The sequence below is a fragment of the Rhinatrema bivittatum genome, chromosome 7 (genome assembly GCF_901001135.1).
Source record: "Rhinatrema bivittatum chromosome 7, aRhiBiv1.1, whole genome shotgun sequence".
Classification (NCBI taxonomy): Eukaryota; Metazoa; Chordata; class Amphibia; order Gymnophiona; family Rhinatrematidae; genus Rhinatrema; species Rhinatrema bivittatum.
Window position 1 is genome coordinate 139,998,402 of NC_042621.1, and position 25,151 is coordinate 140,023,552.

At 43.5% G+C, this 25,151-nt stretch overlaps 1 protein-coding gene across 4 annotated transcripts in view; it reads right to left on the reverse strand.

Annotated features, from left to right (window-relative positions):
- Positions 1-25,151, reverse strand: part of NDRG4 (NDRG family member 4) — a 106,403-nt gene that overhangs the window by 39,523 nt on the left and 41,729 nt on the right. For all 4 annotated transcript variants that reach the window (XM_029609247.1, XM_029609245.1, XM_029609246.1 and 1 more), the window contains exons 3-8: positions 24,122-24,242; positions 23,838-23,900; positions 21,706-21,766; positions 20,660-20,746; positions 14,595-14,651; positions 14,234-14,337 (exon numbers count right to left, since the gene is read on the reverse strand). In XM_029609247.1, coding sequence (XP_029465107.1) covers positions 14,234-14,337; positions 14,595-14,651; positions 20,660-20,746; positions 21,706-21,766; positions 23,838-23,900; positions 24,122-24,242 — 493 coding nt within the window. The remainder of the gene's footprint in view (positions 1-14,233; positions 14,338-14,594; positions 14,652-20,659; positions 20,747-21,705; positions 21,767-23,837; positions 23,901-24,121; positions 24,243-25,151) is intronic.

The window sequence follows — 25,151 nt, forward strand, 5'->3', positions numbered from 1 at the left end:
CTTCATTGGATCACACACCAATTTTCAACACCCAGACTGGGTATTTTATTTGCAAAAAAAAAATTCAAAAACGTTTTATAAAAATGAAGTAAATGCTTGGTGCACGATTAAGAAGTGAGCACAATAACTCACAACTGTAACTTGCTTATTTGCGAGGTTATCAGTTGTTTTTTTTTTTAATAGCTGCACAATTTATGATAGCAACTCTAGTAAACTATACATTATATACCCTCATAATACTGTGGTATGTTAAGTAATAAAAGCCTGTCTTCTCCATGGAGAAGCTACGGGCATTTAGAGTCAAAGCAGAATCTATTTCAATAGCCAACTCCAGTCACATTTTGATATACAAATTATTACTTAATTAAATTTAATTTAGTGATACCAGAGGCCTCTCAGGATATAAACAGATGTTTGTCTAGTATATCTACACATGATCATATTGACTTGGATAGGTTTCCGGCTCTTTGGTTACCGCAGCTTGCTGAAGATGATTCACAGCAGTACTGAATTAAACAAAAGTGGAGATAAGCAACATCCTTGACTAGCACCTTTACCTAGAGCACAATAATCTAAATGAATATTATTCACCAATAATCTCACTCTAGGGGCCATACAGCATGTGTGTTTGCATAAAAGATTTTCCAAACCAACTAATCTAAAACCTGAAATACTCCCAACTCCACCCCAGCAAAAGCCTTTTCAGTATCTAATGAAATTGATATAGTTATAAACTCCCCCTCATTACCTTTGTGCATAATTTTACAAAATGGCCTTGCATTATCTGTGTAGTACAGATTATTCGGGCCTTATTTTACAGCATGCCGCACAGTTATACAGATAGCTAAACTCTTACTCAGTTTTATCCACAAATACAGGCTTCTTCTTAAATTTAACTTTTCTTGAGGAAAACAAACTGAAAAAACACAGGTTTTACTAGAAAATGAAACCGAGACAAGAATGACTGGAACAAGTTCTCTAAACTGTGTCACAATTGGATTAAAGCGCTCTTTGAATACTTAGCTGAACCAGGTGAAAAGTTAATGCTTTCTGTAAAGACTTACAGAGACAAGCAGCCAGGATGTACAGGCTTACCTGAGAGCCTGCTGTACAAAAACAGAGGGTTTTCTCAGAGAAGCTACATCTCCCAAAATATGTTGCTTCTCTGCTGTGACTTTAACCAGTCAAAGCAAAGATTACAAAACTGTTTCAACAGATACTAAAAATGCAGTTTATCAATTCAACCACAAGGTGGCAACACAACACAAGTACTGTGTATACAGAACACCGACCCCAGTCACATTTTGATATATAGATTGTTACCGAATTAAATTTAATTTAGTGATGCCGGATGCCATTTAGTATATCAATAGATGTGCATCTAGTATCTCTAAACATGGTCATATTGACTTGGATAGGTTGCGGGCTCTTTAGTAACCGTAGCTTACTGAGGTTGGTTCACAGTGGTACTAAAAAGGTAACAATATGACATGAATCATTAAATTCGGTTGAGGAAATAGTTCCCATGAAGTCGATAAAAATTAAGAGATGTAATAGTGCCCCGTGGTACTCCCATGAACTCGAATCTAAAACATCTTCATCAGATTGAGTGATGTTGGCGCAAGTTTCATTTAGCTGGAGATTTATCTGCCTTTAATAAAGTCCTGGATAACTATAGGAATGAAGTGATTAAAACAAAAAACGATTTACATTTATAAGTCAATTAAGGCCATTGGAAATATAATTCTTCTAAATTAGTTCATACAGTGTCAAGGCTTACTAATTGCCCTTCTAATCAAACAAATGTCAAATATTCTACTTCCAGATGTTTTTGCAAAGTCTTTTTCTAAAAAGATGCTGATTTGAGTGCGTAATTTTCTTCCACTAATATTAACATGGAAGTTCTAGAGTAGAGCATATAATATTGTGGGAACATTTTGAATCTATTTCCAGAGAGGAAACCACAGAGATTGCTAAATTTAAGAAAGCTGCTAACTGGCCTCTCAGTTCATGCAGTACTGTGGTTCTTAAGATGTTAATTGATAACATTGCTGATTATTTTACTAAACTGGTTAATACCTCATTGGCTGAAAAGTGTTTTTGCCTCCTGTTCTAAAGCAAGTGGCAGTTCATCTGTTATTAAAGAAGCCACGGAGTGACCGGATGGATTTAACCAATTATAGGCCAATTTCATTAATTCATTTTTGACTAAAATCGTAGAATCAGCAGTTCTGAAATAGCTGCTGGAATTTTTGGATCAAAATAATGTACTTCATCCACTTCGGTTTACTTTTAGACCAAAATACAATACTGAAATCTTGATATGATCCCGTTTGGATATATTTTGATAGGGGCTTTGACAAGGGCACAGACTTTAGCTTGGTGCTTTTTGATGTATCAGCAGTCTTTGACATGCTTGATTATATCATCTTGATTTAAAGTTTGGATCAAACTGGCTTGTCATGTACTATTCTGATATGGCTCTGCTCCTATCTATCAAAGTGAATGCTACAGATAAATTATGGTTCACAAGCATCTGGTTGGTACGCTCTTCAATCAGGGGCGCCATAAGGGTCATTGCTATTTATTTTATTCAATAGCAATTTAAGACTTATTTGTAAATTACTGGCTGGATTAGATCTTTACTATCATATATATATATGTAGATGCCATTCAATTTTCTTTCCTATTACTGCTGATGTCAATACTATGATTGGACTTATTTTACTTGAGTGCTGTGAAGAGCTGGGTAATTAACAAGGAAAAATTATGTTTCTTACCTGCTAATTTTCTTTCCTTGAGTCTTTCCAGATCAGTCCAGCACACCTGTTTTTAGCCTCCCTGCCAGCAGATGGAGACATTCTGATTCACTGATCATACCTCTTATAGGGCACAGTGAAGCTTGCAGCAGTTTAGTATAACTGTATCAAAGCAATAGACACATTAACTGACCCCCTATGAACAGAGAGGATAAAACACAGACTCTTAACCCAACTAGGTCCTTTTAACTCCTAATATTGACATATCCAAGATAAAACCTATATATACATAGTAATGTCGGCAAGCAATGTGTGGGATCTTGGAAAGACTCAAAGAAAAATTAAGCAAGTAAGAAATCAAAGTTTTCCTTCCTTATTGGGAACAAACCGAGGTGATTTGTAACTTGTTACAAGAATATCGGTATATAAAAATGCCAAATAAATAAATAAATATACCCAAGCCACCTTCAATTAGGGAGGGAGCCAAACAAGCCTGTTCTCAAAACTGTGGCCACCTCCCTAGCTTGCACATCCAACATATGATGTTTAGAGAAGTGTGTAAGGACATCCAAGTGGCTGCCCTACAAACCTCAGCAGGTGATACTGAATCATGTTCTGCCCATCAAGTTACCTGACTCCTTGCAAAATAGACTCAAAGCTCTTTTGGAACCAACAAGTCGCAAGAAATGTAAATGGAACTGATAGCCTCATTAATCCATCTAGCAATAAGTAGACTTAGAAGCTGCACTTCCCTTTTTCTGACCACTGAAAAGAACAAATGGTCCGATTTCCTAAGAATTTGTCTTTTGAATACCTGAGCAAAACCATCTTCACATCCAGACTCGCCCAAGGTATCACGCTTCCTGAAACCTGGAAGTTCCACTGACTAAGTAAAATGAAGAAACAACATTTGGCAGAAACAGAACCGTCCTAATGTACACTCCCACTTCTGTAAGTTGTAGATATAGCTCTCTTCAAGAGAGCCTGCAATTCCAAAACATGCCATGCCGAACAGATAGCCACCAGAAACACAACCTTCAGTGTTTGTAGCCACACCTCTAATCTGTTGAAAAAGTGCCGCACGTAATGCCTGGAGTGCTAGATTCAGATTCCAAGGAGAAACTATCTGACAGAGCACAGAACGGAGACATTTTGTCCCTCATAAAAAACGAGAATCACCACATGAGCTACTACAGCCAAACTATGAAACTTTCACCTATAACATACTATAGCTGCAACCTGTACATTCAGGGAACTGAAGGAAAGAACCTCAGGAACTGAAGCCTTAAGGGAGAAATCCTGGTCTTTGGACTCCAGACCTCAAATACCTTCCAGAAATGTATGTAAGCCAAATATGTGGACTTCATCCTTGCCTGCAATAGAGTAGCTGCCACCTCAGATGAATATCCCCGATCCCTTTTATAGTTACATGCATCTTTTTTTTTTTTTAAATATTAATAAAAATTCTCAGAGTACATTTCCCTGAAAACGGGAGGAATTCTGCCCATGCGAAGGACTCATGATTAGGTCATCCCCAACAGGAAGAAGACAACTCCCAAGCCAAGGGAGGAGAAGGAGCCAGACTACACACTGAAACAGGAGAGAACCACCACCATTGGCTTTCTCTTCCCATCCTAATCCTAGGACAAAGCTTAGAGAAGAGAGTAATCAACCCCCACCTCTGCTCCACCAATCAGTATACCCAAAGAAGAAACCTCCTGGGAGCAATTTATCTCCTAAAAATCTATGCTATAGGATTTAGCATCTCTACCATACAGAGAAATACTGAAGTCTGCAGGCTTCACTGTGCACTATAAGGGGTAGCGTCAGTGAATCAGAATCTTCTCTGTCTCCACCTGCTGGCAGGAGGTCTAAACCCAGGCATGCTGGATTGGTCTAGTGAATGATAAGGAAATTAGCTTTAAATATGGGCAAAACTGAAATCATTAGAGTGAGTAGATTTGCATCTTCCCCTTTTCCATCTGTATTACTGTTCGAAGTTTTTGCAATTCCCTTTGTAAAGAAATTTAGAAACTTATGGGTAGATTTTCTAAGGTGCGCGCGCCGATTTTATAACATGCATGCATTGGCGCGCGCATGCTATAAAATCGTTGGGTTCCGCGCACATGTGTACTGGATTTTATAATATGCGCATGCATGGGGGGATAGACTTTGGCAATTTCGTACGACGACGCATCACGGTCTTCCCCAGTTCCCTCCCAGTCCGCTCCAATTAAGGAGCAGGCTGGGAGGGAACTTCCCTACCCCCTACCCCAACCTCCCTTCCCCTTTCCTCCCCACCTCCTATCCCTATCCTATCTACCCATTTTTTAAAATTTTATTTTGAAGTTTGGCTCCTCAACAGGAGCAGTAGCAAGTTGTACTGCCGGTGCGCACTTCCCCAGCACAGCAACAAAAGGCTGCTGTTCCGGTGCCTCAAGCCCGCCCCCCCCCCCCAGACCGCCCCTTTTCTTCAGCTCGGCACTTCTACGCATAACAGGAGTTACAAGCGTGGCCGAGCTCCGACATTCGTTACAAACATCACATCAGTTTACATTAAAACATAATAATAGCAAAATATGCTTTACAGAGAGAACAGTGGAATTAAACAGTGAGTTTAAGATACAGGGGGGAGTAACAAGGGGTGAAACTATATACATGACACATAGATAATAACGAAAGTTTACCAAATATTAGAAGCTTGCATGTTTGGATTGGCTATATATATATATATATATATATATATATATATATATATATATATATATATATATATATATATAAAGTATATACTCATGTATAAGTCGAGAAATTTATGCCAGAAAATAACCCCAAAGAAATCTGGATCCACTTATACACGCATATTATCGATTTTTCTGCGTATAACATTCCTGAGGTATGCACGTATATATGCGCCAACCGCTGAAACGGAATGGAGTTAGCCGCATAAGTCAAGTGGCTAACTCCATTGTTAGCAGTTACTGGCTTAACTTTTGTGGCTAACTCTGATCGTGTCGCTGACCTATCCTATAATTAGTGGTCCAGTGACTTTTTTTTTTTTTTAATACGGTCATGGCTTTTCTTAAATTATCTTCCTGACAGATCACTCATATTAAACCTTGACTTATACATGGGTCAATGGATTTTGGCCTCAAAATCGCCCATTGACTTATACATGATATCGACTTATACATGAGTATGTACGGGTAGGTGCGAGCTTTGATTCCGAGCTTTCCTTTAAGGGTTGAGTAAAGATAGCTGTACAGAGGTCATTTTTCAAGTTATGGATACTACGGAAGCTCAAGCCTTATTTGGAAATTGACTATATCTGGCTTGGATTACTATAATTCTATCGTGGCCTTCCTGAATCCACACTAAGGGCAGGATTTTAAATGCCCTGCGCGCGTAAATCCAGCTGGATTTACGCGCGCAGGGCCCTTGCGCGCCGGCGCGTCTATTTTGCATAGGCCGCCGGCGCACGCAAAGCCCCGGGATGCGCGTAAGTCCCGGGGCTTCGAAAAAAGGGGCGTGTCGGGGGCATTTCGTAAATGACGCGGCGTTTCGGGGGCGTGATGCAGCGTTTCGGGGGCGGACCGGGGTCGTGGCGCCAGGCCGGGGGCGTGGTCGAGGCCTCCGGACCAGCCCCCTGGGTCGGGTGATGGAGCGCCGGGGGGGGGGGGGGGGCGAAGGAAAGTTCCCTCCGAGGCCGCTCCGAAATCGGAGCGGTCTCGGAGGGAACAGGCAGCGCGCGCTGGGCTCGGCGCGCACAGGTTGCACAAATGTGCACCCCCTTGCGTGTGCCGACCCCGGCTTTTATAAGATATACGCGGCTACGCGCGTATCTTATAAAATCCAGCGTACTTTTGTTCGCGCCTGGTGCGCGAACAAAAGTACGCGCTCGTGCAAAATTATAAAATCTACCCGTAAATGCATTACAAATAGTTCAAAACTCCAAACGGGACAACATGTTTTTATCAGCTCTCTCCTGTTCTTTATACATTACACTGGTTACCTGTTGAATAGAGGGTGCAGTATAAGAGTTTTTGTTAAAAATTTAAGAACGTTTTGTTGAAGTTTTGAGCCCTTGGGCGAAACATGGGTCTGTGTCAGGGACGTACTGTTATATGAACTATTTCTAAATTTGCCTACTGAAAGCTCTGGAATAAAATAACCATCATATACTTTACAATTCTTCTTGATGATTTTTGGTGTACATTGATCACCCTATTCCACGCATTTTATTTTTCTTATATAAGGCATTAAATCAAGCCATATCATTAGTTCTTTGTTAAAAGTCTACTGACCATCAAGTGTTCTCAAATGAGCTGGTGCCTGTTGGATATTTCTGCTCCTTACACTGCCAGGTTAACAGAGTCTTGAAAAAGGCTGTTGGCTGCGGCGGGCCCTACTTTGTGGAATTGACTCCCTGAGATGTTGCAGAAGGAAATGTGACTTAAAACTTAAGAAGCATGTAAAGGCGTTTCTGTTTAGAGAGGTGTTAAAACATAGGTCAGGGAAGATTGTAATATGGAGGTACTGATATTGTGATTATACGCAAGTCTGTTTTTATTTGTATATTATGAATGGATTCATTGTGAGCTGCTTAGAATCTAGAATAATTTGGCATAAAAATGCTTTTAAATAAATTATGACCCCATTAGGAGGAAAATATTCAAAATAAAAGTGTGATTTAGAATAACGTGCAATTAAACCTGATTTTTATAACTAATGTTAGTCTTATTGCTGGTCACTGACAAACGTAAGAGATGCTTAAAAAAAAATATTCCCATTAAAAGATACTTAATCACATTTGAAAACCCCAATCCAGGGGGCCGATACAATACAGTGCACTCAGCCAAGCGCACTGTATAAGTGGTGAAGACCAGAACTGTGAAGGACTTCAAAGGGGCGTGGGATAAACACTGTGGATCCATAAAATCAAGAGGCCGTCAAAGAGTGGGTGGCTCACCAGAATGACGGCTACTGCCTGGAGACAATACCCTTATTCAATAAACATACACATGGTGACTCCAACATCGCTCTAAGCTACAACAGCAAGAGGAAATGTGGAAAAAAGGATTCGCACTCACAAAGCGGGGAGTAGCTGGCTTGTTACGGCGGTTACTAACCAAACCAAAATATCGTGAAAACCAGGCCTGTTTATGGCTCTTAAGGACTGGAGTTGGCCACCCCTGCCCTAATCAAATTTAAAAACCTTTAGAATTAAACATGCCCTCTCCTTAAACAGATTTAAAAACTTTAAAAACTCTTTATTCATTAAAAATGATTTTGAAAAAAAAATAAAACTTTAAAAGTTTAGCAAAAATTAAAAAGCAGATAGAAGTCCAGCAGCGAGTTGGAGACTATCCAGTCTTTTGCCACATGTGTATCATCTACGTTTTGGTGAGAAGGTGTACATGTACACCCAGAATACCAAAGGGATCCGTCCTTGGACCTGTGCTATTCCACATAATTATAAATGATCTGAAAAAGGCAACAATGAGCGAGATGATCAATTTTGCATATGACAAAATTACTGAAAATTGTTAAACAGCAGCGGATTGTGAAGAACTGCAGAAAGTCCCTGTAAGCCTGGGAGGGTTAGGCGTCTGACTGGCAGATGAAATTTAATGTGGACAAGTGCACAGTGATACGCATAGGGAAAAATAATCCAAACCACAGGCACACAATCCTGGGTTCTGTATTAGGAGTCACCAACCAGGAAAAAGGACCTTATAGTCCTTGTGGACAGGAAATTGAAATCTTCAGCTCAGTGTGCCGTCAGTCAAAAAAAGAAGATAAGCAAGTTTGCTATTAGCTATGCTCTCTGGGACATCCTCTGGGCAGCTTGGGGGTGGAGCTGCTCTCAAAAAATACAGAGCTTTGCTCTGTGTGGCTGCAGGGCTGTTCCCTGCCATTACCCCATCTCCTCAGTTGATGACAGTCAGCTAAGTACAGCAAAGAAAGGCTGTCTAGGGAGGAAGGTGGGATCACAAGGCTAATTCATCCTGCTATTTATGGAAAACACCATTTATGGTAAGCAAACACGTGTTTTTTCCCCTGGATAAGCAGGCTGAATTAGTCATGCTGTCTGGGAGTCCCCAGCTTAGGGTTGTTGTCATGTACAAACCTCTGATTCAGTATTTGGAGGAATGACACAGCCATTTGATGTGGTTAGTTCTTAAGTTCTGTCTGCACAGCCCACAGATCCAGTGGCAAGATGCAACACCACTGATCCCACAGAGGTATCTGAAGCCACTTGCTGGTCTGGATAATAATGAGATGTGAAGGTATGGAGAGAGGACCATATACTTGTTTTGCAAATGTCCAACGAAGGCACATTATGAAGATGTGCAATTGAAGCTGCCGCGGCTCCAAGCTGATGTGCGTTAATTCTGGATGGGAATTACCCAGTTAGCTAATGTTCTTTCACTACTGGTACCCCTGGCTTATTTGGAATGAAAGAAACAAAAAGGTGGGAAGCCCGGTTATTTGTTTGGGTTCTTTTCTTGTAATATGCCAAGGCTATTTTACAATCCAATGTGTGAAATAATCTTTCCCTGGCATTTTCGTAAGGTCTTGGAAAAAATGTAGGTAATGTAATCACTTGGTTCAGGTGAAAGGCTGAAACAATCTTTGGTAAGAAAGACAGATGTGTACTTAAGGTGACTGTCATGGTAAAATTGCAAATAAAGAGAATAATGAACTAGAGTTCACCGATTCGTCTCTCTGAGGTTACTGCAACCAGAAATAGAACTTTCCATGTTAGAAACTTCATAGAGGCAGTCTCCAAGAGCTCAAAAGGCAGAAGCATAAGCAATTCCAACACTAAGTTAATATCCCAAGGGATAGGAGGTTTTGAGACAGGCCAGACCTCCTGCGAGCAGCATGGAGCAGCAGGCCTGGCCTGAGGTTGAGGGCAGACGGACCTTGACACGAAGACAAGACTATGAAGATTGATGCAACGGCATCACATGGCACGAAGACTTGGGTTGATGCAATGGCATCACATGGCACAAAGACTTGGGTTGAAGACATGACACCAGGACTATGAAGACGTGACACCAGGATCGATGCAACAGCATCGCAGACGAAGACTTGACACCAGGGCTGATGCGAAGACATCACGGATCAGTGGTCGATGCTACGGCATCCCGGACCAGGGTCGATGCAACGACATCAGAGATATGACGCTGAGGTGCAGTCATAATGAGGAACTTGGAATCCAGACGAGACGAGAAGCAGGGAAGGCGGTCATTGGCACTGTCTCTCAGGGCGCCCTACTCAGGCCACCCGCGGGACTGAGTCGCGGACCACCCTGTCCCACTGCGCGCCCTACACAGCCCTTGCAGGCTGGTCATGGACCACGAGGAGATGGGATAGCGCAGGAAAGATCCAGGACATGATGGCTCGAGAGCGCAGGACACCTGTCCACCTGCAGGCCACTCCAACTCGGGAAAGACGTTGTCCGAGGGAGTCCGGCCCACAGGACCAGAAGGCTCAGGAGCGTAGAAGACGAGACACGGGAACGAACATCCAGGAGGAAACCCGCGGGCAGAGTTCATAACAAAAAGTTGTTCATACTCAACTCACTGACCATTTAGAAAAAAACAATATCCTCTTTCCAACTCAATTCGGCTTCAGAAAAAACCTCAGTACCGAATCTTTACTACTCTCATTGAATGACACTGTACTAATAGGGTTTGACAATGGGCAAAAATACCTACTCATAATGTTAGACCTATCTGCAGCTTTTGACACAGTGAACCATAACATACTCATTGACCATCTCTCCGAAATTGGATTATATAATATAACCTTGCAATGTTTTTCTTCATACCTTTCTAATAGAAACTACCAAGTTTCAATCAATAACACCTTATCAAATAAAATTAACCTTCACACTGGAGTACCTCAAGGTTCCGCACTTTCTGCAAATTTGCCATCTCCTAAAAGAGCTAGGCCTGACCCACTTCCTCTATGCCGATGACATACAAATTTTAATTTCAATTCAAAATTCGCTGGATGATACTTACAAGAAAACTGCCACATATCTATCTACAATCAAACATCTGCTAACTCGCTTAAAACTCATAATTAACATTGAAAAAACTGATTTAATTATCATGGATTGGAAACCCAGCCCATCATCTCCACCTCCCTTCTTGCTCGAGAACCATAATAAACCCATCTTCCCAGTATCACATACACGCAACCTAGGAGAGATCATTGACGATGAACTATCTTTAAAAAACCACATCACAACCAAAATTAAAGATGAATATTATAAAATATTAATCCTCAGACACCTAAAACCTTTTCTAACCATTAAGATTTCAGATCTGTACTTCAACTACTTATTTTCTCCAACATCGACTATTGCAACTCCCTATTACTTGGACTTCCAGCTTCGAGCATCAGACCGCTCCAAATCCTACAAAATGCAGCAGCAAGAATTCTAATAGGCGTTAAAAAACGTGAACACATTACACCCATCCTTTTTTCCTTACACTGGTTACCAATCAAATACCGTATTGAATACAAAACCCTGAACATTACACATAAATTAATATATAAAGATGATTTTAACTGGTCAATCATTAATCTCATTCCTCACATGACTCAACGAAACCTTTGTTCAAACAACAAAGGCTTTCTGAAAATTCCCCCTGTTCGAACAGCTCAACTATCAACAACCCGTCAAAGAGCCTTCTCCATCGCTTGCCCAAAATTATGGAACTCAATCCCCATGGATCTTAGAATGCAATCCAATTTGAAAACATTCAAAGAGATCTGAAAACTTGGCTGTTTTTCAAAGCTTATAATGAAATCCTAACTCTCACAACATCATCTCATCAACGGAACTCTCAAATGATATGAAAACATTCTCAGTTACCAAGTTCAACTTAACTCTGAACCATTTCCAGCTGAGAACATAACCTTTCCCATACTTTTTATTTCCTCACTCCTCTTCACCTTACTTGCTATACCTTCATCCGACTGTACATTGACCTTATTTGTACCCTGATGATATTCTCTGTTCTACTTATTTATTTCTCCCTTATTGTTATTTGTAAACTTTCATATCCCTTGTTTAAATATGTAAACCGTTGTGATGGCATTACCAAATGACGGTATATAAAACTTGATAGATAAATAAATAAATAAAAATAAAATTGCTGTGAATGTGGGGACTAGGCCTTTGCTCTAGGGGCCCCTCCCAGGCTTCCGAGCAGGAGGTGGGGCCTGTGAGTGCAGGCTTAAGTCTCCACATCCCCTGCAATCTGAGGATCACATCACTACAGTAGAGGAGAGGTTCATGGGCTGGGGTGGGTGGGGCATGGGACCAGCTCGGAGTGTGCCTAGGGCCAGCATCTGCCCAAATCCATCACTGACCTTATCCCAACTGAACTCCTTGGTTTTTTTTTGGGACAGACTTGGTGAATTCTGGATATGAAGGCAGACATCTTTAATTCTGGCCAGTTCTGCATGAAGCTGAGCCATCTCCAACCCTCAGACAGGACAACAGTGAAGCCTCCAGAAGGTCTCTCTAAAGTAGGCAAGTGTGGAGAAGGCTGGAAGGGCCTTTTTAGCCAGCAACAGCAAAGCAACACTGAATGACAGCCAGGGTAAAAGCCCCATCTCTGTGTCCTAGTCACTAACACTAAATTATAAAATCAATTCAACAGTTATAAAGTCCTAAAGCAACAGTTTCTGCAGGAAATGATTACAGGTCCTTGCTCGCTTCCAGGCATTTCAGGGTCCACTGCGACATCGCAATCTATGAAAAGGTGAAGAAGAATGTGAGAGAAAAACGCTGGGCAAACGTCCCAACTACACTCTTGCTATCTACAGGAGCCACGTCTGCACGCAAGTCACCTCAACTGGCAGAAGCAGATGGTCCTACCTGCACCTCCTTCACGGACCCACAACCTCCCCCTCCAACTATTCTCCCCTTCAGACTTTGGAGGGCAAAAATCCCTGATGCACTAAAGTGGTCCCTGTCAACCTGACTGTATGCTCCACAGAGCAGGGACTCTCTCTTGTGTCTGTATAATCGCTGCGTGCACCCTGTAGTGTTTTATACAGTAAATGTTTAACAGTAGTGATTAATTACACTTTTTTTTTTAATAACTGTTGAAAAGACCAAAGTTACTTGAGCAACTCTCAGCTGCCACTGAAATATTCCTCCCCTCCCCTCAGATCAGCCCTCAGAGAGCCTGTGCCAGGCAGTGGCATTGCAAAGGTCTCTGGCACCCGGGGGGGCAATAAATTGATGTAGCCAGCCCTGTGCCCCCCCTTCTTGCCACTATCCCCACTCATCTTCCTTGTAGATGTGCTTAAGGTCACAGAAACAGCCAACATTTTCAAATACCCTCTTCTCGCCTTCTACCTGCATGCAGCTGAAAAAAAAAGAATAGACAAAGAGGTCTCAGGTGCCCACCTACAGCCCAGCGGCTCTGGATCACCCCCCCCTCGCCACGCCACAGGTGCCAGGATTATAAAAATGCTTAATCCTATCAAGAGACTCAAAACAGACTAGCGGCATTCAACAACACTTCCTGAAATCATCTTCTCTCCAAAATAAGACCTTGAATACTCGTTGTTATGCCACAAGGCCAGTAGCAGGATCGGCATCACCAGTGGACCGGCAAGAGAAGGCAGCAAGCTAGTTATCAAGCCTAACAGGAAGGCTGTGAAATCTGCAGAACCAGCTGTGAGCCCTGACCGCAGCAGCAGCAGCGGCCGGCCCCCTGATGCAGGTCTGCAGCACCAACATACCTAAGCAAAATGTCCTCCAAAACGGTTGGGATTATATAGTTCATGGTGTAGCTGCACGGGGGAGGTGTGCTGCTGAATTCCTGGATCTTGCAAGGAATCCTAACATGGAGGAACTGAAGCTTAAAAGGTCTCAACCCTTGTGGAGAGCAGCAGTACACAGCATTAAGCATCAGAGGGAACCTCGGTTTCCTGTAACCAGAGAGGAGCCGCAGCTACGAAGAGACGTGAGACTCTGGTACATTGGTCTCAGCCTGAAAGGGAGAGGACTGGTAGGGAGCATGGTGTAACCATTATGCCCACCTGGAGGTGACAGACACAGAATTACCTGTTGTACACTGTGGGGTGTGGTGGGGATGAATTACCTGTTGTACACTGTGGGGTGTGGTGGGGATGAATTACTGTTGTACACTGTGGGGTGTGGTGGGGATGAATTACCTATTGTACACTGTGGGGTGTGGTGGGGATGAATTACCTGTTGTACCCTGTGGGGTGTGGTGGGGATGAATTACTGTTGTACACTGTGGGGTGTGGTGGGGATGAATTACCTATTGTACACTGTGGGGTGTGGTGGGGATGAATTACCTGTTGTACACTGTGGGGTGTGGTGGGGATGAATTACCTGTTGTACACTGTGGGGTGTGGTGGGGATGAATTACTGTTGTACACTGTGGGGTGTGGTGGGGATGAATTACCTGTTGTACATGTTCCAGAACAGCTGCAGATTGAACTGATTCACAACACTCCCGATCTGCTGCCGGTAGCTCTGGACCAACTCGGTATTACTCATCAGCTCTTCCTACATTAAAAGAAATAAAGAATCAGGAAACGATTGTGTGTGTGTGTGTGAGCCAGTGAGAAAGAGTAAATGTGGGACAGTCAGACACAGAAGGAAATTGTGAGAAGGAATATCTGTGGGAGAATGGGAAAAAAAAACCAACCCAAACATACGTGTACAGTCACACAGAGCAAAATCTGACTGAACAGGGAATGTGCTGCTACCCAGTTACTGACCAAAAGGGTGAACGTGAATTACCTGTCGGAACAAACGCCTACCTGACTGAACAGGTGAGATAAGACTGTGTCAGGTAAAGAGCTTGTTAGGCCTGAGAGCTGGGGACAGAAAGGAAACAATGGTTACTATTTGGGGCCAACAAAAGTAAAATATAAACATGTATCCGTGTCTTCCATATAAACATGAACCTTCTATGTACATGTATGTACATCTGTCTCTCTCTCTCTATATATATATACATAAATATAGAGATACACACATACACATATACACACCCAGATATGAGCATGTGAGGTGTACATATATGTATCACATATAGACAGGGAATTTTTCCACAAGTGATTTGCACAGCAGTAGCTATTATTTATTTAAAATTTTTTCTATACCGTCGTTTAGTAATATACAGTCACAACGGTTTACATTTCGGCACGAAATAGGTTGGTTTGGTTTCTAAGTTATCCATGGTGTGCCAATATTTTACGGTTACATAGTTCAGTAATATACTACACTAGAGTTTCTATGTAACAGTCGATCAGATTTTCCAGTAGCAGATTTAAAATGTCAGAACACACCAGCATTTTTTTCTGTCTTTTCTGTTATTGGCTTTTTTGAATTCTAGCTCTTTTTTCTCTTCTCTTCTTTGCCTGTTCATTTTTATATCTTTTCAACAGTATTTTTCCTTGTGAAACTTTTTTTTTTTTTTTTAACTTGTCTTACTCATTCCTGTTATCTTTCTCTTCCTGGTAGTTTACAGTACTTTATTCAAAGAACAACTCCTCTTGTATAAATACTCTCAACTGATAGTCTTTAAAAATGTCCCCCGACACGGACCCCGTGTTTCGTCCAACGGCTGCGTCGGGAGGGACAATGGCAGAGATTTCAAATGCTTATCTTGCATCAAGTCTCAAGGGGTCTGTGTCGGGGGACATTTTTAAAGACTGTCAAGAGGAGTTTGTTCTTTGAGTAAAGTACTGTACACTACTAGAGTTTTGTTAGGACCTTTATTGTATCCACACTCTGTTGCCCTTTTGATTAATTAATTTGAGTGTGGGATTTCACTCCATTTCTTCCTTTTCGATCTCTCTCTCCCTCACAGAACCCTTTTCCTCCTATGTCCTCAATTTTTTCTCCCACCTTTTTTGTAGTTAGCTCAGATTCACCAATAAGTGGCATTTGCATAACCTTTCCCCCATCTCTCACACTTCCATTACACATATAGGGAAAAATAATCCTTGCTGTAGTTACACGATGTTAGGTTCTATCTTAGGAGCTACCACCCAGGAAAGAGATCTAGGCGTCATAGTGGATAATACATTGAAATCGTCGGTTCAGTGAGCTGCGGCAGTCAAAAAAGCAAACAAATGTTAGGAATTATTAGGAAGGGAATGGTGAATAAAACGTAAAATGTCATAATGCCTCTGTATCACTCCATGATGAGACCGCACCTTGAATACTGTGTACAATTCTGGTCGCCACATCTCAAAAAAGATATAATTGCGATGGAGAAAGTACAGAGAAGGGCAACCAAAATGATAAGGGGAATGGAACAGCTCCCCTATGAGGAAAGACTAAAGAGGTTAGGACTTTTCAGCTTGGAGAAGAGACGGCTGAGGGGGGATATGATAGAGGTGTTTAAAATCATGAGAGGTCTTGAACGAGTAGATGTGAATTGGTTATTTACACTTTCGGATAATAGAAGGACTAGGGGGCACTCCATGAAGTTAACAAGTAGCACATTTAAAACTAACCGGAGAAAATTCTTTTTCACTCAATGCACAATTAAGCTCTAATTTTGTTGCCAGAGGATGTGGTTAGTGCGGTTAATGTAGCTGGGTTCAAATAAGGTTTGGATAATTCTCTCTTACTGTTTCTCTCAGCTTTCCCCCTTTGTTTCATCCCCTGCTCCTCCTTTCCACACGCCAAATCTTTCCCACCCCTCCATCTTTTTTCTTTCTACCTCTTTGTCTCAATTGCCCCATCTTCCTTCACTATATTCCCCCTTAGCATATCCTGTGTCTTCATCTACTTTTGTTTTCCCCATCTCTCCTCTTATCCCCACCTCTCTTCCCCCTCTCAATAGCCTCTCACTCGTTTCTTTCTCCCAGTCTCCCCAACATTTTTACCCACTCCCAAGATGAGTAGCAGAAACTCAGCCCCACACTCCCCATACTTCACCACAATCCTAGCAGATGCTGTCAGATCCGCCCTTTGCAGTTTCATGGTTCACCGGCCGATCTAGCCATGTGTGAATGTGCAGGCCGCAAGGGCCAAGCCAGGCATATTGGCAAAGTCAGAAAAGATGGTGAGGGCTATTAGGATCCTACTGCTTGAAACAGGGGGGAGAAGGGGGGTTACAAGCCACAAGCGGGGGTGGGGGGTGGGAGAGGAGGGAATTGGATGGGAGAAAGGTCTCTGATCATTGGGAGAGAAAGATAAGGGGACGGTTCTCAGTAGTGGAGGGATATGTGGACCTGTTTGTTGGGTTATCTAGTCATACTGTTCTACGTCTGCACCTGGCTCCTGGAGAGAAAAAAAAAATAAAGATTTGTATAGCAACTACTGCTAGATATGCCTCTCAAAAAATGAGGTTTGGTTCATTATTTGTAATGTAATACTGGGACATTTCTAGCCTCTGGGCAGCCGGATACCTCCCCAGAACTCTGATGTACCAGCTCCTCTTCGGAGAGAAGGGAAGGGTAGCGAAGTATCTTGAATCTAGTGGGTTGCAGGATCTAAGGCTGCATTGTTTTATCAGAAGTAGGTCATGATCTATTTCTCTGACTGGGTGGCCAAAGATTTAGATCAGGAGCATGTGCTGGTTGCCATACACTTGGATTTTAGCAAAGCGTTTGATATTCCCTCACATAGGAGGTTCATAAATAAACTGGGCAGTCTAGGGCTGGGACCTAAGGTAGAGGACAGGATCCGAAACCGGTTGAGGGCTAGACAATAGCGCATTGGTGGCAAATGGAGATTGGTGCTCAGTGGAGTGCCTCAAGGACTGCTTCTAGTCAGTGTCTTTATGGGACATATTACAGAGGGGCTAGTAGGAAACGTTTGTCTTTTTGGAGTTAATACTAAAATATACAACAGAGTGGACAACCATGAGGGAGGACACAGAACGAGAAGCCATTTAAGAAAGCTCAAGCACCAGCTGAGGGCTTGGCAACTAAATTTTAATGCAAAAAGTCGAGTCATGCATTTGGGAGTAGTAAACTGGGGGATGAGATACTGGCGTCCATCTGCCAGGAAAGACATCGTGTGGTGATCGTGTATGATGATCTCAAGATAGTGAAACAGTGCCACAAGAGGGCAGACAGAGCTAGGGATGATGCTAGGCTGCGTACAGAGAGGCATAACCAGCAGGGAAAGGAAAAAAAAAAAAAAGGAGGCGATAATGCCACTGTGCAGGTCATTAGTGAGACCTCACCTGAGTGTTGTGTCTAGTGTTGTGAGGCTGTACCCCCAGGAGGATAGAGACAGGGTAATGGCAGTCCCGGAAAGGGCTACCAAAATAGAGCAGGGTCTACAAAAGCCCTATAAGACTTATGGACCTAAATGTATATTTCTAAAGGAGAAAGGCTAAAGAGGTTAGGGCTGTTCAGCTTTGAGAAGAGATGGCTGAGGGGGGATATGATAGAGGTCTACAAAACCATGAAAGGACTTGAATGGATAAATGTGAAACAGTTATTTACTCTTTTGGATAATACAAGGACTTGGGGGCACTCCATGAAGTCAGCAAGTAGCTCATTTAAAATAAATCGGAGAAAATTCTATTTTACTCAACACATAATTAAGCTCTGGAATTCAATGCCAGAGGATGTGGTTACGGCAGTGGTTGGGTTTAAAAAAGGTTTGAACAAGTTCCTAGGGCAGAAGTCCATAAACTGCTATTAATCAATAAGAATTAGTAGTTTGGGATCTATTCATTTAACGTTTGGGTACTTGCCAGGTACTTGTGACTTGGATTGGCCACTGTTGGAAACAGGATGCCGAGCTTATGTTTTTGTATACAATAAAGCCCATCTTTTTAGCCCAGTTTACTGCTTGATGCATGTCAGTTGATCTCTGGCTTTCACTTTACATCTTTGCAGCTAGGGATCCTGTGCTTATCCCATGTTTTCTTGAATTCCATCCCTGCTTTTGTCTCTCCCACCTCCCCTAGAAGACTGTTCCATACATCTATTATCCTTTCCGTGAAGACATTTTTAGTGTTATTCTTAAGTCTAACTCTTTGCAGCCTCACATGATGACTTCTTTCTCTAAAACTTCCTTTCCTTTGAAAAAGGTTTACATCTGGTGCATTATTTATGGACTTCTGCCCTAGGAACTTGTTCAAACCTTTTTTAAACCCAACTACACTAACTGCCGTAACCACATCCTCTGGCATTGAATTCCAGAGCTTAATTAAGTGTTGAGTAAAATAGAATTTTCTCCGATTTATTTTAAATGTGCTACTTGCTGACTTCATGGAGTGCCTCCAAGTCATTGTATTATCCAAAAGAGTAAATAACTGTTTCACATTTATCCATTCAAGTCCTTTCATGGTTTTGTAGACCTCTATCATATCCCCCCTCAGCCATCTCTTCTCAAAGCTGAACAGCCCTAACCTCTTTAGCCTTTCCTCATAGGGGAATGGACCAATTGGCAGGAAGTAAAGGCGTGAATAAATATGCCCCTTTATCATTTTGGTTGCCCTTCTCTGTACTTTCTCCAGTGCAACTATATCTTTGTGCTTATCTGCCATTATATTCTTTGCTGCTTAGTTGCAGAAGCATGGCAGGCTGCTTTCTGGTACACTGTAAGGAAGTGGAAGGGGACTAGAGTGAAGTGGAAGCTGTTTATAATGGGCTCTGCAGTCAAGTTTATATGAGCCTGCTGCGCAAAGCATTAAGAAAGAATCAGGCCGATGCAATATCAGCGCATAAAAAATGTGCACATATCCACCTGTCCTGGGGGGGGGGTCGATGCAATAGGCAAATGAGCTGCCACGCTAAAAGGGATGTGCAATGGGTAATTTGTGCATCCCTAGCACTCTGCATCAGGCACCCAAGAGAAGTAGCTGTGCTTCTAGAACAGCCTGTCCAAAGCTCCCTCTTCACCACTGGCAGGACTGTTCCTGATTGGTCCTTTTCACTGACATGTGACAGTGAATGGACCAATCGGCAGGAAGTAAAGGAGTGAATAGATATCAAGTGCCTGACACTCAATATTAATGCATTCTCTCCTTCGCTCTCAGCAAGCAGGGGTTCTGATTGGGCCAGACCTTGGAGATGCTGCTTTCTGTGGTTCCGCCTATGCGGAACCACAGAAAGCAGGATTTATTTTTTGTTAAGCATTTGAGTGGGACATAATACTGCTTTCTGTGGTTCCTCCTATTTAGTATCGCTAGGACACTAATAGAAGGAATCACAGAAAGCAGGAGTTTTTGGGTTTTTCCCCTCATTAGCCTTTGAGTGCCCCATGCTTTAACGCCCGCTCCTGGGCAGGCGTTAAATTTGCAGCGGTAACATGGGCGCCTTGGCTGCGCAGCAATATTTTTGCAACAGGAGGTAACAGCTAATAGCCCCATCGACCTGAATTTACATGTGATGAGTGCTGTTAGCTAAGCGCTGGTTTGGACACGCGTTTTGGACGCACTAATCCCCTTTACTGCGTGAGGGATTTTGGATGCGCGTCCCTAGCGAGTGTGAAGGCGTGCGCTCAGCCGAGTACATTATATTGCATCGGCCTGAATGAGTGTTACCTGCATTCAGATGAGCATGCTTTAACAATAAAAAGTGGGTCACAGACAGCAGCGGGGTTCAAGGTTTGTTGCACTTTATCTCCCCAGCATATACTGGGTAACTACTCCCAAGAGAGTTTATGCAGAGCTGCAGATCTTCCAGTGCAGACACAGACACCACTCACGAATCTGCAGTGAGAAGAATAAGCAGACTTTGCAGAGAGGTCTTTGCAGTGAGACGGGCCACTGAGCGGAAAGGGTCTTGCTGAAATCTTTGCAGGTTGCAGCAGCCCTAGGGGACTGGAGGCCAGTGTTAGTTTGTGGAGTCAGATCCTCAACCTTTGGACTTTGTGCCAGTGCTTCTTCATCCGTGCTGCTCACCTTGGAGGCTGCCCAGTCAATCCAGCCCTTTCCATTGGGGTCAATGTTAACCAAGACAAGGCCTTCTACCAGGTCTGGGAAAATCAGCTGCGGCAAAGAGAAATGAAGGAAAGAAAGAAAGCTTTACATGCACAGAGGTCCACACAGCCTCACCTTTCAGAGTGAACGGTAATATCGGGCTCTCCCCTGCTCATTTTTTCAAACTTTTACAAAAACACATTTTCTTTCATGCTCTCGCCCTGGTTTCTCTGATTGCAATGCTGGTCCCACTGCTCTTTCACGGGAGCGGGAAGGGCCTCAGTGCCCTCTTGCGATGGCAGTCGTGGTGCTTTCCCAGAGTGCAAGCGCACTGCAACTGCAAGGCGCCAGAGCCCTACCAGATAAAACTCTGAAGCACTACTTTCATGGCAACGCACAGAAAAGGCACGTGGTAGAGCCAGATGAGGTGCCTACCTGGAAAAACAATCAGCTTTAGCCATGAGCAGCTCTCTACTAGTTTCACCACGGATGGGAAGCAGCCATTTTGTGCCAGAGAGACACAGGGGGAGAAGCGGAGTCCCTCACTGATCTGCAGCAGCAGCAGTAGGGAGCTCTTGATTAGCTGCTCATGGTGGGAGGAGTTATAGAAAATCCCCCTTCCACGCAGAAGCAGTGAAAATAAACCCTTCATCCTTTCATTTTCCTATTTACCCTGGGCTGCAGGTAAGTAATTTTATCTTAAATAATTTTTAAGATCTCGATGATGTCACAGAGGATTTTTAATTGGTCATCGACTGATAATGTAAAGTGCTTGATTAACTTATTTATTAAAATTTGTTTCGTGCCAGAGCAAATTCATGCTCCAAGTGGGGGCTTAACTACTTGCAGGTTAGGTAAGGGTACCAGTAAGAGACCCAGGGCCTAACTAGGCACTGGAAAAGTGCAGCCATGTACATATCCCAAAGAGAGGTCAGGCTATGACGAGAGCTGACTGGCAGAGAGCCTCCCACTGTGCTCTAACCAAGATGGCCTCCTAGCTTGATCACCACAGCACACGGGTCACTTACAGCAAGCTTGGCCAGGACGTAAGCGCCGGCTCCCACACCAATACCGATCACGTACTTAAACCTGAAATACAAACACACAGCAGCATGGCTGCCTTTCAACATATTTTCAAGAAAGTAGTCGGGGGGGGGGGGGGGGGGGGGAGGAAGTGTATTGAATTGGCAAATCAGCAATTTAATAACTGCTAGCTCGGTACTGACTTGATTGGCTTAAGTGACTCTCAATTTGCCAGGCAGAGAATCAATAAGAGGATGCTGTAAAGAATTAAAAAAAAAAGGGATCAATGTCCACCTGGCACAACTGCAGTCCAAAAAAAAAGGGATGGAAAGTCACAAATGTGAATTTCTCGGATGAATCTGAAGAGCAGAAACATTGGGTCAGTACATGCAGAAAGCTAAGCCTCCCCTAAATATTAAAATCCCCATTGCTTTCAATGGAATACACTTAGAAGCTGCAGAACGTTCTCCACTCTTCCGTTCTAAGAGCTCCTCTTAACACCCCCCCAAACTCTTTCAGCTGTTTGGCCCATAGGAACACAGGCATACAAAGACAGGACAAAGTAACTGAAGCAGATGCTGAAGGACGGCTTAAAAAGGCATCCTTAATACCACCTTCCCCTATCTTTCCAAAACCACACACACTCCCCACATATTCTCCGCCAACACCACCTCCCCACATACATCTAAATGGCCACACACAAGGTCAGACGCTCCCCCCAACACAATCCCCCTATGTCTTCACTCATTTGTCCTCTATTCTTTCTCCCCCATACCCCCAATATAGTTCTACTCTACCCACACAAACTTATAACCCACTACATACTCATACAGCCACACACCACCTCAATACCTAGCCACACAACTCTTCATACATTCTCACTTCAATGCCAGCCACACACATACCAACATCCACTTATCCACCTATACCTCTCCCCACATATCCCATACACAAAACCACAAATTCCAACACTCAAACCCACCATAATCACAAACATTCCCCATGCACACCCCACTTCTATACCCCCACCCATCCAAATCACAACCCACACACACCCCATCCATCTATACCTCCCCATACACCTCTATCCATACCAACAAATACAGCTCCCAACACACTCCAACTACACTCCCCATCCTCCAAGACTCAGCTCCACCACAACCCATTCAACAAGCACCCTCCACACACACACACCCCTTCCTCAAATCTATGTTGGAAAGCATTTCCAGTGTCACCTTCTGCCTGCTTTCCCGACTTGTCTTTTCATCCACTGGTGCGGTGCGCTGTCCATTTATAGGGAGGAAAGAAATGAAACCTGCAAGAGTATGACCGACGTCCCCCTTTCAGGAATTGGGCAGTCCCCCCCTCCCACTCGTAAGTGCAAGCCGAAGTCAAGCCTGAGAACTGATCCTAAAGCACAGGCAGTACTGTCAGATTACTGCAGTTCGGTGATGGGGAGAAGCTGAACATTCGGAGTTAGTTGGGCTCCTTTGTCAATTCTTCCTTTTCCCTTGGGAGAAGCAGCCCAGCCCAGGGCTCAGCCTTCTCCCCTGAGAAAGTGAACAGAAGTAGATGAACTGCTTGCTCTGCATCTTCTCTATCCTCCCCCCTCCCCTGCATTTTATTCTTCAATGCCAAAAAGAGTTATCTTTGCCTTATATTTTCTAAAATTGTCTATGGGCCCCATCTGTAGACATTACTAGCTCTTGTTGTTGAACTTTGGCGTTTGTTGGGCCAGAAACTGACTGGCCCCAGAGCATCAGCACCTAGTGTGAGACTGGAACTCCAAGGCGACCAGAAGCATTCATGGTAAGCAGCAGGAGGTCAGGCCTGGTTTATATCTGCCTTTTTAAACATGGACCAATGGTATTTTGGTACATGCGGTACGAAAATCAGGGGTACAATTGCTACCAAAAAGCCTTGGGTTTTCAGGTGCAAAGCCAGCTCTGCTGTAAGATGTCTCAGCAATCTTGGCACCACCTGTAACCATTACTGCAGTACAGAGAGACTACAACATGTTTATAAGTTGCCTTTTTCAGAAAATGTGTACTTCAGAATGTTTACTCCCACTCTCCCCTGTCTGCTCCCTCCATCCATCCCAGAAGAATTCAAAAAGCACCCAGTAACGTGCACTCACCCAAAATGCTGGATCACACTGGGCAACATGGCGGCCAACTGGTCCATGGTGGGATACTGGTACCTGGTATTAAGAGAGGAAAGGGACAGAGGACGTTAGGATGGGGATGGGAGGGTGTAGCACGGAAACTGAAATGTAGCAGCTGGAAAGGGGCCCCAAAGATTACAGAAAGAACCAATCGCCATCTACAGCAGAGGCCCCAGGCGCTGGGGGCCCACTCTGGTTTACAGGTGGAGGATGGAGGAGGCAGGTAACGCACATGCAGTTGGGGGCTGGCACCTTACCCCTGTGGGAACTGTGAAGCTCCTGCCTGCTGTCCGGGGGCATCCACGTGGCACACCACGAAGTGCTTGGTGATTTCCTGCATGTCGTCAGAGTTGAAGAAGGTGTTGAAGCACAGCTTGTCTGCAAAAGAAAAAGGTCACAGAACAGGGTTAAGAAGGTCAGAAAAGCCGGAAAGCGGGAAGGCTTCCCAAATCTACGTGAACAGAAATCGCCGCAGACAGAACCAGCCAGCCTCCCCCCGCACAAGTTCCTTCTGAGACAAGGGATCGTTCTATAAAGCTGAAGTCAGGGAGGCTCAAAAGGCATGCGAGAGGGTACTTTCTGGCCGCAAGGGTGGGCAACCTGCAACTTACAGACTATCTCAGCCGCTGTGCTCTCAGGGGATAGGGAAATACCTACAGTACCCGAATGAAATCAGATTTCAAGTGTCACGAAAGGCAGAGTATACATTATAGAAAAAAAAAATAACAGCACTGCAAATATCTCTACAGACCCACCTCCTATTGGAAAAAGAGAACAAGCCAGACTGTTGTTGCAGATCCCTACTCTGACAGGTCAGCAGAATGTCTCCCTTCTGCCGTATGTGCAGACCTTACCTAATGCAGAATAAGGGACTGCAAATTAAGAACAGAAACATGCGGGCAAAAACCGAAATCAAAACCTGGAGAGGCCAGTCTCTAACAGCCGTGCAACACTGGGGGAAGAGGAACAGAAATGCATTTCGGCCAACAGCAAGCAAAATAAAAAGATAAAGCATGTACGGACCCAATCTCTAAACATTGAAACTGAAATGTGTTCTCTCTATCTTTTGTCTTCTGGGCACTTTATATTTCTGACTAACAGCTCGATCCAGTATCGTCCGCTCGAGGATTGCCCGTCTGTAACGTGCTCGTAGCGCACAATTCGGGTGCGCAAGGCAGTTCGGCGATACAGTGTCCAGTTTCACGCGTCCGTATCGCTTCTGAAAACAGACGCATAACCCTTTCCGCACCCGGCATGTAAATGAACGAAAAAGCTGTATAATGAAGG